Below are 13,445 nucleotides of genomic sequence, written 5' to 3' on the forward strand. Positions count from 1 at the left end.
TGTAATTGAGGAAGGTCCCATCATTACTTCAGTCTTTGATGCATTCGCCTCTTGAGTAAGAGTTCGAGGGTTTAAGTTCCACTTCCAAGTATCAACTTTAGGCTGACCCACCAATGTAGACTGAGAAAGCACTTCATTGTTGCAGGTGCTGTATTTCAGATGTGACTTTAAGCTACAGCTTTGTCTAATGTGATATGTGAACGTAAAAGATCTCAAGGCATTTGTGAGAGCTTACAAGTGTCCTGACCAATATTTATCCCTCAGCTGACCAATTATCTATTTTATAGAACATAACTATTTATGGAATTGTGCTGCATTCAAATTGGGTGCCATGATTCCCATAACAGGGGCTGCGATTCAAAGATGCATAACTACTTCAACATGTTAGGAGTTTAGAAGAGGTGCTATATTTGTACTACAAAAGACAGTTGTCCTATAGTCAGACAGCCTATACATAAAAAGAAGTGGGTGTGTGTAAGCTTGGCATTCAGTCACACAATGACGAGAAATGTTGAATCTGAGGGTGCATTGTACACAAAAGGAAGGTTGGTGCTGTATACAGAGGAACCTCGATTATCCGAGGGACGTGGGTGGGGGACTATTTCCTTCGGTTATTTGAAGTGCAGGATAACATAGTTTAGTCAGGTATCGGGACTTTGTGATCTTGTTCGGATAATCGAAGTTGTTCTGTATTCAGGGTATTTCAGTACCTGAAAGACTATATGCCAATAATTAACTCCTCAATTCTGACCACAGGAGAACTAAAAAGAAAACAAAACTCCTTTTATTGTGTACATTCAGATTGCTGAAATGAGTTTTACAACTGATATGTTTTTTTGAGATTTCCTTTTCATAAGATGACTATGAAATACAATGTTTTGATTTTTAGATATTGCCAAATAAATACTGAATATTTTACCATTCTGTTCCATTCTTCATCCCTGCTCCCTGTCATACTGTTTTAAAAAAATGTAGCCAGATTCGGATCCTGACGCAAATGGCGGTGGTGAGGGAACCAGTGCGACCAATGGCAACGTCAGACGAGGTTTATCGGTGGATTCTGCTCAGGACGTGAAACGCTTCAGAACAAATGCTGGAACTGTGAGTACAGTCCAAAGATAGAGGACAATATCTGGTTCACGTTCAAGAGCAGTAATGCAATTTTTTCTTTGCGAGGAAATGTTTTAGGATCGGTAACTTGGGCTTGTGTAGTTGATGCTTTGATCACTCCATTGATGCAGTTGTGCGGGTAAAGTTTTGGATGCAGCTAAATTAATTCTGGCACTATAGCATTTTCATTCTAGTTCAAATTGCATTAAAGTTCATTTTGTGTCTTTTAGCTAGCGATTAAATATAGTTTAAAAATATGTTTCCAATTAAAGTGATAATGTTACTATAAATGAGCGCTCTCAACAATAAATTAAAGATTGTTTGTAACTTTGCAACATACAAATACTTGACTTGATTAGAATGTTGTGGTTTATGTAATGTAAAATAACTTAATCAATTTCTGCATTTGAAAGCAGATAACTAATTCGTTTACCTTGAATGCAGTGTGTAATTGTGAACTGTTTCTGTAGTCAATCTGTCATGTTTTCAGATATTTGAACTAAGTGATGACAACCTACATATTACTATTTAGCAGTTTATGCATTGACGTAATTGGTATTTAGCCAAACTGGTCTCACTTCATCTTGTGTTGCTTTCAGTAAGCATGACTTGTCCAATGGAATGAATTCAGTATTCCTCTCTTATTTAAGTCATTGAATACGTCGTTTTTCTGTAGGACACCCTCTTCTGATCTAAGCTGTGCCAATTTCTGTACTTATTGTTTTATTCTAATATACTTCTCTAAGGAAGGAAAAGTGCTGAGATGGCAAAACTGGAATGGTCAAAAATTCAGGAATTTACCTTGATTTAGTCATGAACAGCACACTGTTCTCTGCATATTTATAGAGTTTACTGCATTTAACTCTTTGTGATGCTACTTTATTTCACTTTCAGTTAGAAAGTGCATTTATTTTTCATATGATGTAATGGTATAATTGCAGAAGGTGTACATAATAGAGGTTAATTCTTTGGGAATCTGACTGTTTATCTTAATTGTGGCTAATGCTTTTTTTTTGTCAATTACATACTTAACATTTTAGAGTCTGTTAAAAATTGAACACAATGTTGCAAATACCCAGCAAGTATAGCAGCATCTGTGGAGAGAGAAACAATGTTTCAGGTCTGATATTTTCTTAGACAGCTAGTCATCTTTTTCTCTTCCTTTCATTTTTGCAAAGTGGAGTTTAAGCCTTGGCTCAGTTGAAAGCGTTCAGTTTTCAAAAAAACAAGTGTTGAAATCAGAAATGCATTCACATAACTACAAAACTGTTCCTTGCCAGCTGAACAATAGCTTAATGTTCTGATTAGATTAGCTTGCTTACAGTGTGGAAACAGGCCCTTCGGCCCAATGAGTCCACACCAACCCACCAAAGCGTAACCCACCCAGACCCATTCCCCTATATTTACCCCTTCATCTAACACTGCGGGCAATTTAGCATGGCCAATTCACCTAACCTGCACATTTTTGGACTGTGGGTGGAAACTGGAGCACCCGGCGGAAACCCACACAGACACGGGGAGAAAGTGCAAACTCCACACAGTCAGTCGCCTGAGGCGGGAATTGAACCCAGGTCCCTGGCACTGTGAGGCAGCAGTGTTAACCACTGTGCTGTCCACGGTAAATTGAACTTACCATCTGCAATAAATTGAACTTTCTGAAAAATTGTGACGTACTAATTCAATTTTGAATCAGACTGGAGTCAGATCAATTTGATCAGAAAAGTTCATCTGCAATTTTGTTGCAAAGTAACCTCACTTTAAATATTTTTAAACCGACAGGTGTTTGGACGCAGCCAGTCCTTAACAGGGACTGATCATCTGCTTTCGAAACCTATTGATAAGCAGCACACTGATACCGTAGTGAATTTCCTCATCAGAATAGCTTGTCAGGTAATGATCACGCTAATTTGTCATTTGCGAGAATAGCTGCGGAATGTTAATTTTATGTGGGTTTGAATTGAACATTTGAAATATTTGCTACATTAAGAATTTAGCTGTGATGGAACTTTATGTAAGTCTTTTCCTTTCACTACCTTCTGCCCTTTTAATATTATAAAATTGTTAATTGATTAATAGCATCCTTGCCTCCCAGTGTATATCATAATTCCATGAAGTTCTGATACAGACCTGAGCACATGATCTCAGTTGAAACTCAAGTGCAGTACTGATGGAATGCTTGCCTTTTGGAGATGCAGTCTTTCAGATTAAACGTTAAATGAAAGTCTGTTTGCCCTCAGTTGGCCATAAAAGATTCCTTACGCTCTTTCAAAGGTGGATGAGGGAATTCATCACAGTGTTCAGACTAGTCTTTATTTACCAGTTAATGTCATTAAATCATTTTTTTTTTATTTGTGGGAGCTTGTTTTTTTGTAAATTCCCTGTTGATTCCCAGCATTACAAGGGTGGATTACATTTCCAAATACTTTATTGCCCTTAAAACATTTCAGTCTATTCCAAAATCATGAAAGACTTCCTTTATTGTGGGCTTAAATCCTAAGCAGACACTTTCAATGCACTGTTAGAGGTATCTCTTTTAAATAATACATTAAGCTGCAGTTCTGTCTAGCTATGGCTGTGATTTAGGGAAGACTTGGGGCTATTAGAGCAGCAGAGCTTTTTCTTGATCATTTCCCTTCAGTCGAAAGCAAAGGGGTAAGAAAAACATTAACTGCTCGTTCATGCTAATCTGTTTGAGAGATAATGTTGAGAGCAAAACGATAGCAAGCATCACAATTCAAAGTTATTAATTGTATATGTCATATTTGTGAGTGTCATGGGGAAAGATGTCCGTAAATGTGAAGCTTTCTTTATTAATCCCTCTTTAGAAATGGGGGCAATTATTTTGTGATCGTACTGTAACTTTTGCATTGCCTGGTTTTAATGACAAATCCCTCAGAATGGTACTCTACAAGAAAACACATCCAGCTGTCTACTTCTGGTTATTGTTAGAAACAAGATCTTAAGATGTAAGGGCAGAAATAGACCATTTGGCCTATCAAATTCACTTTCCTGCCTTATCCCATGACTCTTAATCCCTTATGTTTAAAAATCTCTACTTCAGCTTTGAATATACTTGAAGGTATAACAGTCCAGCATCCTCCGTCTTCTGTGCTAAAGAGTTCCACAGATTCATTAACTTCTGATGAATGAAATTTCTCAGCTGTGTCTTAAATGGCGACCCCTTCCTCGGAGATTGTTCTCTGGTCTTAGATTCTCCCACAAGGGGAAACAACCTGTCCACATTTACCCTGACAAGTGCCACTTAGAATATTTTTTGTTTCAATAACATCTCTTGTACTCAATGGTGTTTAGAAGAATAAGACCCCAATCTATTCAAGCTCTCTCTGTAATAAAATCCCTCAATACCCGGAATCAACCTCCTGAATCTTTTCAGGACTCCATCCAATGCCATTATACCTTTCCTTAGATAAGGGAACTGTAACTGTTTGCTGTATTCTGTGTAGTCTGGCCTGTGCCTCTATTTTTATTCTCCAATCCCTTTTGAAATAATGGTCCATTTGCTGAAAGTGGATGCTACATTTTTAGTATTCATGCATAAGGACATCCAAATCCCTCTACTTTTTGTACATTATGCATTTTTGAACATTATGCAATTGAGGCAGCTTCAGTTGTACTAGACCCCACCTGACGTGCTGGTTGTTTGAGCTGTGGTACTATTTGAGCTCTGGAATGGAGGTAAAGCTTGGGTTACATTTCAAGATTTAATATTGTGGCAGAACAACTTCTGTATGATAGTTGACATCATCCATATGGAAGAGGCATGTTTAAGTCTTTCTCTGTGAACCTTGTACCCAGAATTTTGACATGATGTTACCCTGACCAGCAAGAGTGCAGTGGTTTGTTCAATCTGCCCAGTAGTAACCATCTCACCATGGCCAGAGAATTCAAAGCTACTTTTGGTTCACACTAGCTCTGTTTGAAGATTCTCATTAACAGACTGTGTTCGTTTTGATGTGAGGAAGATGAGAAGCTCTCCTTTTGATAAGTTAGATTGTATTCTATTTGAGCTAGGTTTGTATCAATGAAGTTATAATTTTCCCAAACTGAGTTTGTCATAAGACTTAGCATTTTCTGTACCTGTCCCTGATATCCTGCTGATGTGTTGGCCACAACAAAATGTATGACTAAAATTATTTTTCTCCTGATTATTGCTTGCGTTTATGCTACCTGTTGATGGGGCTTGTTTACAAACAAACCATATGAAAGTCCTAAAAATTATTAGAAGAAATGAAATGAAATGAAACCTGATGTAGAGCTGAGCATTGTAAACAATTCAGACCCTCTGCTCCGTTCCATCTTCCCTTTAAACTTTACCCAGAAACATTTGGTGAGGATTATCTTGCAAAGAGAATATTCAAAGCTAGAAAACGATCCCATTTAGAGTTGACACTGAGCTATTAAAATATTGTAAAAGCCAAAAGAATTGCTGATCTTTTCCAAAATTTCTGTTTCATTGCTGAAAGAATGTGGTTGTCTTGCAAAGTATTCTCTTTCTGCCATCATGTCTCTATCATCATCTGCTAAAGCTGATTGCTAATATTTCTGGGGCAAGACCCTTCTGAAGATTTAAGATAGGAGGCAGGTGGGGCTCTTGATATAGCAACAAAAATAACACACATGCAATGTTTCACATTTTTCAGACGAAACTCGAAGCAAGTAAATTAGAATAAATTTTTGCAGTTACTATTTTTTGTGGGAAATGTGGCAGTGATTTTGAACACAACAGGATGACCTACATCAGTTTGACTGTTGTAGGTTAAGGGCAGAAAGTTAACCAAAACACTCTTCTGAAAAATCAGATCTTTTGAGATACTTTTGTTATTCTGTGGATGGAATCATAAGACCTTCAACACCACCTGGCACAGATCCATGATGTCTTGGCTTAACATGTATCTGGAAAATGTTATTCATCCCTATATTGTGTTCTATTTATACGTACAAATCCCAAGAGTGGATTTGAAGCCATAGAAATCTCTATTGCAACTCTCGGGTAAAAATGAAAATAGTTAGTCATCACGAGTCTTTACAACTTTTTGTTTTGCTTCCAATTTTCAATGTATTTTTAAGTATATTTCCTATTATTAATATTTGAGTTGATCATTGCTTTTCAATGCTTATCCATACTCTCATATATGTTAAACTTTGGATTAATCTTAGCAATGAAGAAATTGTAAATCTTTCATCATCCTGTTTTTTTTCGATATATGATGGAACTCACATGTGCTGCAGTAATGAAACAAAAATTTATATTTGCGACAGTTACTACTTACAGCCTGTGTAGTTATATGTGACAATTGAACCCCAGGTGAATGATTCCTCAAACACAGCGGGTTCACCAGGCGAAATGTTGTCGAGGCGCTGTGTTAGTCTTCTGAAGATGGCTCTTCGTCCTGATATGTGGCCAAAAGCTGAGCTGAAACTGCAGTGGTTTGACAAGTTGCTGATGACGGTGGTATGTTTTTTTTCCCTTCTCAAATAGTTACCATATTAAAAGTGCTTTATTATGTACCTTTCAGCCTCATTAGTTCCATGTTCCTTTTTAACGGATAACTGATAGGATGCATATGTGCACATAAATCTCCAGCTTTGACTCCTCATGACAATGAGAGTGGACCGTCAGGAAAGCATGAGGCTGATGCAGGCATGTCTCTAATGTAGAAGGAACTTAAATTTTGTAGCAAATTATTGAAAGGAAAATTGCTGATGCTTATAAGCATATTAAGTATTACAAGTAAACCCACTTGTTAGTCAAAGTCCAAGTTTGAAGGACATGAATGAAATGAAAATGACAGAAAAGTAAGGTTAAAGCAGGTAATGAAAAAAACCTTTGTTCAGACTTGAGATTTTCGGAACAAGATAACAAGCCCAAATATTTAATTATTCAGAATAATTTTGGTTGTGTGGTGTGAGTGTTAATGAGATAAATGATCCTTTTTATTCCCGATTTTTCACTTAGACTGTTTTTAAAAAATGAACAGGCATATGAAAGGATTTGGTGAATGTTTTGTTTGGGATGTGGTGGAGCGACTTATTTTTCCCCTCCACAGAGCCAAGTCTATTCTGCAAGTTTGTATATGGCAGCAAAATCTGTGGGGCTGAGGTGATATAAACTGTAGTGGGAAAGATTATGATTTATTAACATCAGTTCTGCTTCAGGTGTCCAACTGCCTTGGAACATATTGCAATGCATTCTTTAGCACAGTGTGGCCCTTGTTTATGATTTTATCTTTCTTCTTGACCTGTGAGGATGTTGTATCTGTTGATGACGAATTTCATGATTCTGTAATTGAATTGCGTGATTTGAACTGAAATAACACTGCTTCACTTGATTTGTACCTTGATTATGGGATTAACTTCACTGAATGTTACAATGTTTGTTCTGGTTATAGACATATAGGCATTACAGCACAAAAGGGCACTTTGTCCATGACTTATCTCTTTGCAAATCCAGTTGGACCCATTCCCCTACTTTATCCCTGTAATTTATTTCCCTCAAGTTTTCTTTGGAAATATTGTGTCTTTAGTTTCAAGCACTGTAATATGTGGAAATTGCTTTCTTTAACTGACACAAATTTGAAGTTTTTTTTATGTGTTTCTTTGCATTTTTAAAATGCCAAGTCATGACACATCAGAGGCTCTTTTTGTCAACAACTTCAAAATGCCAGAAAATGGAGGGTTATCCATTTATTAAGTGCTCAGCTTTCTATTGATTTATTTTGGTTTACTTTTTCTTTTGTTGAGTTGATGCCAACCAGCATGAAATCCTCTCCAAATACTGCTGTTGGAGTAGTTTTGATGGACTAAGGGAGCGAACTAGGCTAATTGATTATTGTTGAGAACCAGAGGTTCTCAAGGATTGACAAGGAGCAGTGGTAGCATGAGAATATTCTTAGTACAACATTCTATTTACGATCTGAAATGCACTGCCTGAAAACAGGTGGAGGCAAATTCAATTGTGGCTTTCAAAAGGGGATTGGATAAACATCTGAAGAAAAATATTCCAGAGCTTCAGAGAAAGAAGTGGGAAAAACTACATTGCATTTTCAAGGAGGGTGTGTGAAGATTACTCTGTCTGTCAATGCCAGAGTTCAGGTCATCTGCTTGGGGCTAGAGAGGGAGTGGGAGCAGAAGGATGCAGTCATCATGTTTGACACAGACCATAGGTGTTCAGCAAGCTCAATGCCCTAATCACACCTTCTCCCAATATCCCTTGATCCTTATTGTTATAGGAGCTATGTCTACCACTTTCTTTAAAACATCATGTTTTGGTTCTAACCACTTTGTGGTAGTGAATTGCACAAACTCACCACTCTGTGGATGAAGAGATTTTTCTTCCCCTCAGTCCCAAACTGTTTATACCTTACCCTTAAACTATGCCCCTGGTTCTCGATTGCCACCACTGGGAACATGCTTCCTGCATCCAAGCTGTCTAGTCTTGTTGGGTTTCTATGAGATCCCACCCCCCACCTCATTCTTCGAAACTCCAGTGAATATAATTCTAACTGATTCAATCTCTTCTCGTGCATCAGTCCTGCCATTACAGGAATCAAGTTGTGAAATCTTTGCTGTGTTTCCTCGATAACAAGAAGATTCTTCAGATAAGGAGACCAAACCTGCGCAAAGTATTCCAGATGCTTCACCAATTCCCTGTATAATTGCAGGAGTAAATCCTTGTTCCTATACTTGAATTCTCTTGCTATGAAGGCCAACATACAGATTGCCTTCTTTACGGCTTGTTGCACATGTGTGTTTGATTTCAGTGACTGGTGAGCAAGGACAGCAATGACATCGGCAGGAAAAGCAAAGAAGTCACTGTGAGGAACTAGTCACCAAATTAAGAGCAGAATGTCAAAGACCAAAATCAGTGTTATTACAGAGCCATGTATTAACTGGCATAGAGCAAATCAGGTTAGAGAGATGAATACTTGTTTCAAAGACTGGTGTGGGTGAAATGGGATCTGGTTCTTAGAGCATTGACAGCAGCAGTGGGGCAAGTCGAATCGGTAGCGATGGGACAGTCTTCACCTCAACCAAACTGTGAGCTGCGGAACTAGAGAGATGGAAAAGATTTTAAACTGAAAAGTTAGGGGAGGAGATTAGAAATATGTGACAAATCAAAAAGTACAGAAAAGGCAAAAGAGAAATGTATTAATGTGAAAAATAATCAACAAAGTGACAGGAAAGAATAGTACAAATTGAAGAGTAAATCAAGCGATCATGTGAGGGATACAAAAGCAATAAAAGGATAAAACCAAAGACTGTATGAATGCAAGTAGCATTTGAAATTAAACAACTGAACAGAGCAATGCCTTAGAAATAAATAATAATGATCTGTCAGACATTTTAGACATGTGGCTGCTGGGTGACATGGTTTGTCACCTGAATGTTCAAGGGATCAGAATATTTGTGAAAGGCAGAAGGTTAGGGAAGGATGAAGGGGTGGCTTTGTTAGTTAATGATAGCACAATGGTAAGGAATGACCCACATGCAGAAAACCAATTTGAATAGAGATTAGAACTGATAAAGACAAAATATTATTTCTGGAAGTGCTGTGCAAGCCCCCTAACAGTTAACCACGTGGTAGGGGTGGGACATGAAGGAAGAAATAATGGGAGTTTGTCAGAAAGGTCCAGCAATAATTGTGGGAGATTTTAATATTGACTGGAAAAGTCAGATGTACAGAAGTAGTCTAGGTGAATTAATAGAATGTTTTCCGGATTGTTTCTTAGACCAGCATGGCCTGGAGCCATCCAAAGGGTAGGCTATGCTAGACCTAGTTTTGTGCAACAAGATAGAATTAAGTAATTATCTCAGCATGAACTCGATAGCAGGGAACATAATATGATTAAATTTTACATTCACTTTGAGTGAGAGAGGAGTAGGTCCAAATCTATTTTTCTTAAACTAAAAGGCTATTATGAGTGCATAAAAGTAGAGTTGACTAAAGTGAATTGGCAAATTAGGTTCAAGGGTAGGTCAATAGAGATGCAGTGGCAGACATTTAAGTGAACATTTCAGAATACAGACAGCAGATTCATTCCAACCAATACAATAAAAATCCAAATGTTGGATTCACCATCCCATGGTTAACTAGAAATGTTAAAGTTAATATTGAACTTAAAGGAAAACATTCAATTATACAAAGCCAGATGGCAAGTCAAAAGACTGGACAGAAATGTTTTTATTTTAAAAAAAAAGCAAAGAATTACCAAAAATAATTAATGAGGGGGGAAAGGTTAGACTATGAGGGAAAGCTAGAAAAGTTGACAGGAGTTTTTTTTATAAATAGTTTAAAAAGAAACAGATTAACAAAGTGTGCATTGATCCAGTAGAAGGTGAGCCTAGAGAATGGGTAATGGGAAATGAAAAGACGATCAATGAAAGTAAAATTTCATAATGTAGGGAGTAGCACAATGGCATGGAGAGAAGATTATCTGGTATATCTGAAGCAGTGAGTATAAATGCATCTTTTTAAGGTTGACAGAATACAGAGGAACCTTGATTGTCTGAACGACATGGGTGGGCACTCTTTCGTTTGGATAATTGGTTTATTTGGTTAATCAATTCAATGCATTTCCTCTGGGGCTCAAGAGTTTTCTATTAAGTCTGCTCCCTGTTCAGGAGACTGCAGCACACTGCTCTTCTCCCCCCAAACCCCGTCCAACATTGTCCTCTGTCCATCTCCACCCCACCCCCCACCACCACCACCACCAACTGTAAGACTGCTGCAACTTTTCTGGGGTAAGTCTCCAAATAGCACACGCACAACTTTTTAACTGCAGCTTTTTGTCAAGTTCCACCTCTGCCCTGTACAGGGCAATGTTAGAATATCTGGGGAAAGCGGGGTTCACCCCTATGTAGAACTCCAGGGAAAGTGTGGGGAGAGGGAGAGAGGGCAGGAGATCAGCCATTTGGAGACAGTGCCTGGGCTCTCACCTATGTCCAGTATTGCTCTCGGCAGAGATCGTTTTTAATCAGTGTAAACAAAAGACACGATCAGGATTGAAACAGCTCTTTCACGTAATGTTTCTATCGGGACCTCAAGATCTCCTTCGGATAATCGACGTTCCCCTGTATATCAATAAGACTCTGACAAGAGGAATGCAGTGGAAATTAAGACTCGCTATTTCTTGCCCTGCACCAAAAATGTAAATTCAGTTAGCAAATTTGTCACTTTTTATTCCTGGGTAACTAACAATGCAAAACACAGAGACTTAGTAAAATTACTTTGGAAATCATTTGCAACATAGAAATTGTCCTAATGTTTACTTTCCCGATTCTCATAATCCGCAAATATGTGTTCCCAACGTTTGCCGCAAGGATTGGTGTTGGCCCCTTAACTGTTTACAATTTATATTAATTTATTTATATATTTAGGCTGGTCAGAGGCTAGGAATCTTACAACAAGTAATGATCGCTTGACTCCCCAAAACCTATCCATCATCAATAAGACTCAAGTCAGTCATGTGATGAAACACTCTCCACTTGCCTGGATGGGTGCAGCTTCAACAATAGGCAGCTCTACACCAAAAAGACACAGCTCTCTTGATTTGCACCACATCACAAACATTCACTCACCCCACCACTGATGTTCTGTAGCAGTGATGCGTGCCATCTACAAGATACAAGTGCACAAATTCTAATGCTCTTTAGACAGCACTGTCCAAACCCAAAGAAACTGCATCAAACAGTACAAGAGCAGCAGATACTTGGTAACGCTTTGATCTGCAAATTCCCCTCCAAGCCACTCACCATCCTGACTTGGAAAAGTGTTCTTCACTGTCACTGGATCAGAATCCTGAAATCCCTTCCCTAAGGGGATTGTTGCTCTGCCGACAGGAAATGGACTGCAGCGGTTTAAGAAAGAAGCTCCAAATAAGGATGGGAAAAAAATGCTTGTCCATTTACTGGCACCCACATCCCGTGAATAAATGAAAAAGATAGATAAATAAAACATAAATGTCTTAGCAAAATTGGCAACCATATTACTAATGACACACAATGGTAGGCAAATGGGTTGTGAATACAAAATCAGGAGGTGACAAAATGAGGTAGATAGATTAAGTGAATGTGCAAAGATCTGGTAAATTGAGTATAATATGGTAAAATATGCAATTGTCAATTTTGGCGAGAAGAATGTGTAAATCGTGAGAGATTGCAGAGCTTTGAAAGGCAGTCATCTGTGTCCTAGTGCATGAATCGCAGAATGCTGGTATATGATATAGCAAGTAATTGGGAATGTTACAAGAATGTTCTTTCTTGTGAACAGAGTTGAGTGCAAAAGTAGAGTTTATGCTTCAGTTATATAGGGAATTAATGAGATTGAATCTGGAGTACTGTATACAGTACTGTTCACTTTATTTCAGGAAGAATGTAAGATTGAAAGCGGTTCAGAGAAGTTTACTTTGTTAATACCTGGAATGAGCAGGTTGTCTTAGGAGAAAAGTCACCTCTTAGATGTTCAAGAGGTGACTTGATTGGAAATAGAAGATCCCGAGGGTCTTGACTGTGTAGAAGTTGAAACCATGCCTCATTTTGGAACTGGGCAGTATTGCTTAAAAATCAGGGGTCATCTATTTAAAACAGATGTCATTATTTTCCTGAGTCATGTTCTTTTAGAATTCTCTTTCTGAAAAGCCAGTGGAAGCAAAGTCTCAATGTTTTTAAGGTAGAGGTGGATAAATTATTGGTTTTCAAAAAGGGTGAAAAGTTATCAGTGATAGGTAGAAATGTGGATTTGGACTTGCTTGCCACTTTCACACATCACCCTGTTCCCTGGCCAGCATCTCTGTCTCAGGTTTGCTGCAGTGTTTCAACTTAAGCTGAGCTGAGCTGGAAGAACAAAGCCTCATTTTCCATTTGGAAAGCCGCAGCCCTCCGGACTCGATATCAAGTTCAACAATTTTAGGGCCTGAACCCCCCCCTCCCCCTCCAATGCTCTAATACCCTACCACACACACCTGGCTTTGTTATCACATAGTTTGCCATTACACATTATCTATTGTTAACCACTAACAGTTTCCATTTATAGCTATTCACCCTCCCAGTCAGACAGTTATCCTTTGTCTGTCAAATTGTTCTTCTGTCTCTCTATCCCAACATATTGTTTATTGCTTGCTTCCCAGCCACCCAATCTTCTGCATATAAACTGATGTATTCCTAGCTGCCATCAGTTCTGAGGAAAGGTCACCAGATCTGAAATGTTAACTTTGACTTCCCTTCACAGATGCTGACAGACCGGTTGAGCTTTTCCAGCAACTTGTGTTTTTGTTCATAATTTAAGTAGTGTTTCCTGTCTCATGATGCTAATCCAG

General features: G+C 38.3%; 1 protein-coding gene across 2 annotated transcripts in view; it reads left to right on the forward strand.

Moving 5' to 3' along the window:
• The window catches only part of trrap (transformation/transcription domain-associated protein), a 223,741-nt gene that overhangs the window by 101,154 nt on the left and 109,142 nt on the right, over window positions 1-13,445 (forward strand). For both annotated transcript variants that reach the window (XM_072559829.1, XM_072559830.1), the window contains exons 41-43: window positions 976-1,101; window positions 2,890-3,000; window positions 6,437-6,583. In XM_072559829.1, coding sequence (XP_072415930.1) covers window positions 976-1,101; window positions 2,890-3,000; window positions 6,437-6,583 — 384 coding nt within the window. The remainder of the gene's footprint in view (window positions 1-975; window positions 1,102-2,889; window positions 3,001-6,436; window positions 6,584-13,445) is intronic.

Source organism: Chiloscyllium punctatum, chromosome 40 (assembly GCF_047496795.1).
Source record: "Chiloscyllium punctatum isolate Juve2018m chromosome 40, sChiPun1.3, whole genome shotgun sequence".
Classification (NCBI taxonomy): Eukaryota; Metazoa; Chordata; class Chondrichthyes; order Orectolobiformes; family Hemiscylliidae; genus Chiloscyllium; species Chiloscyllium punctatum.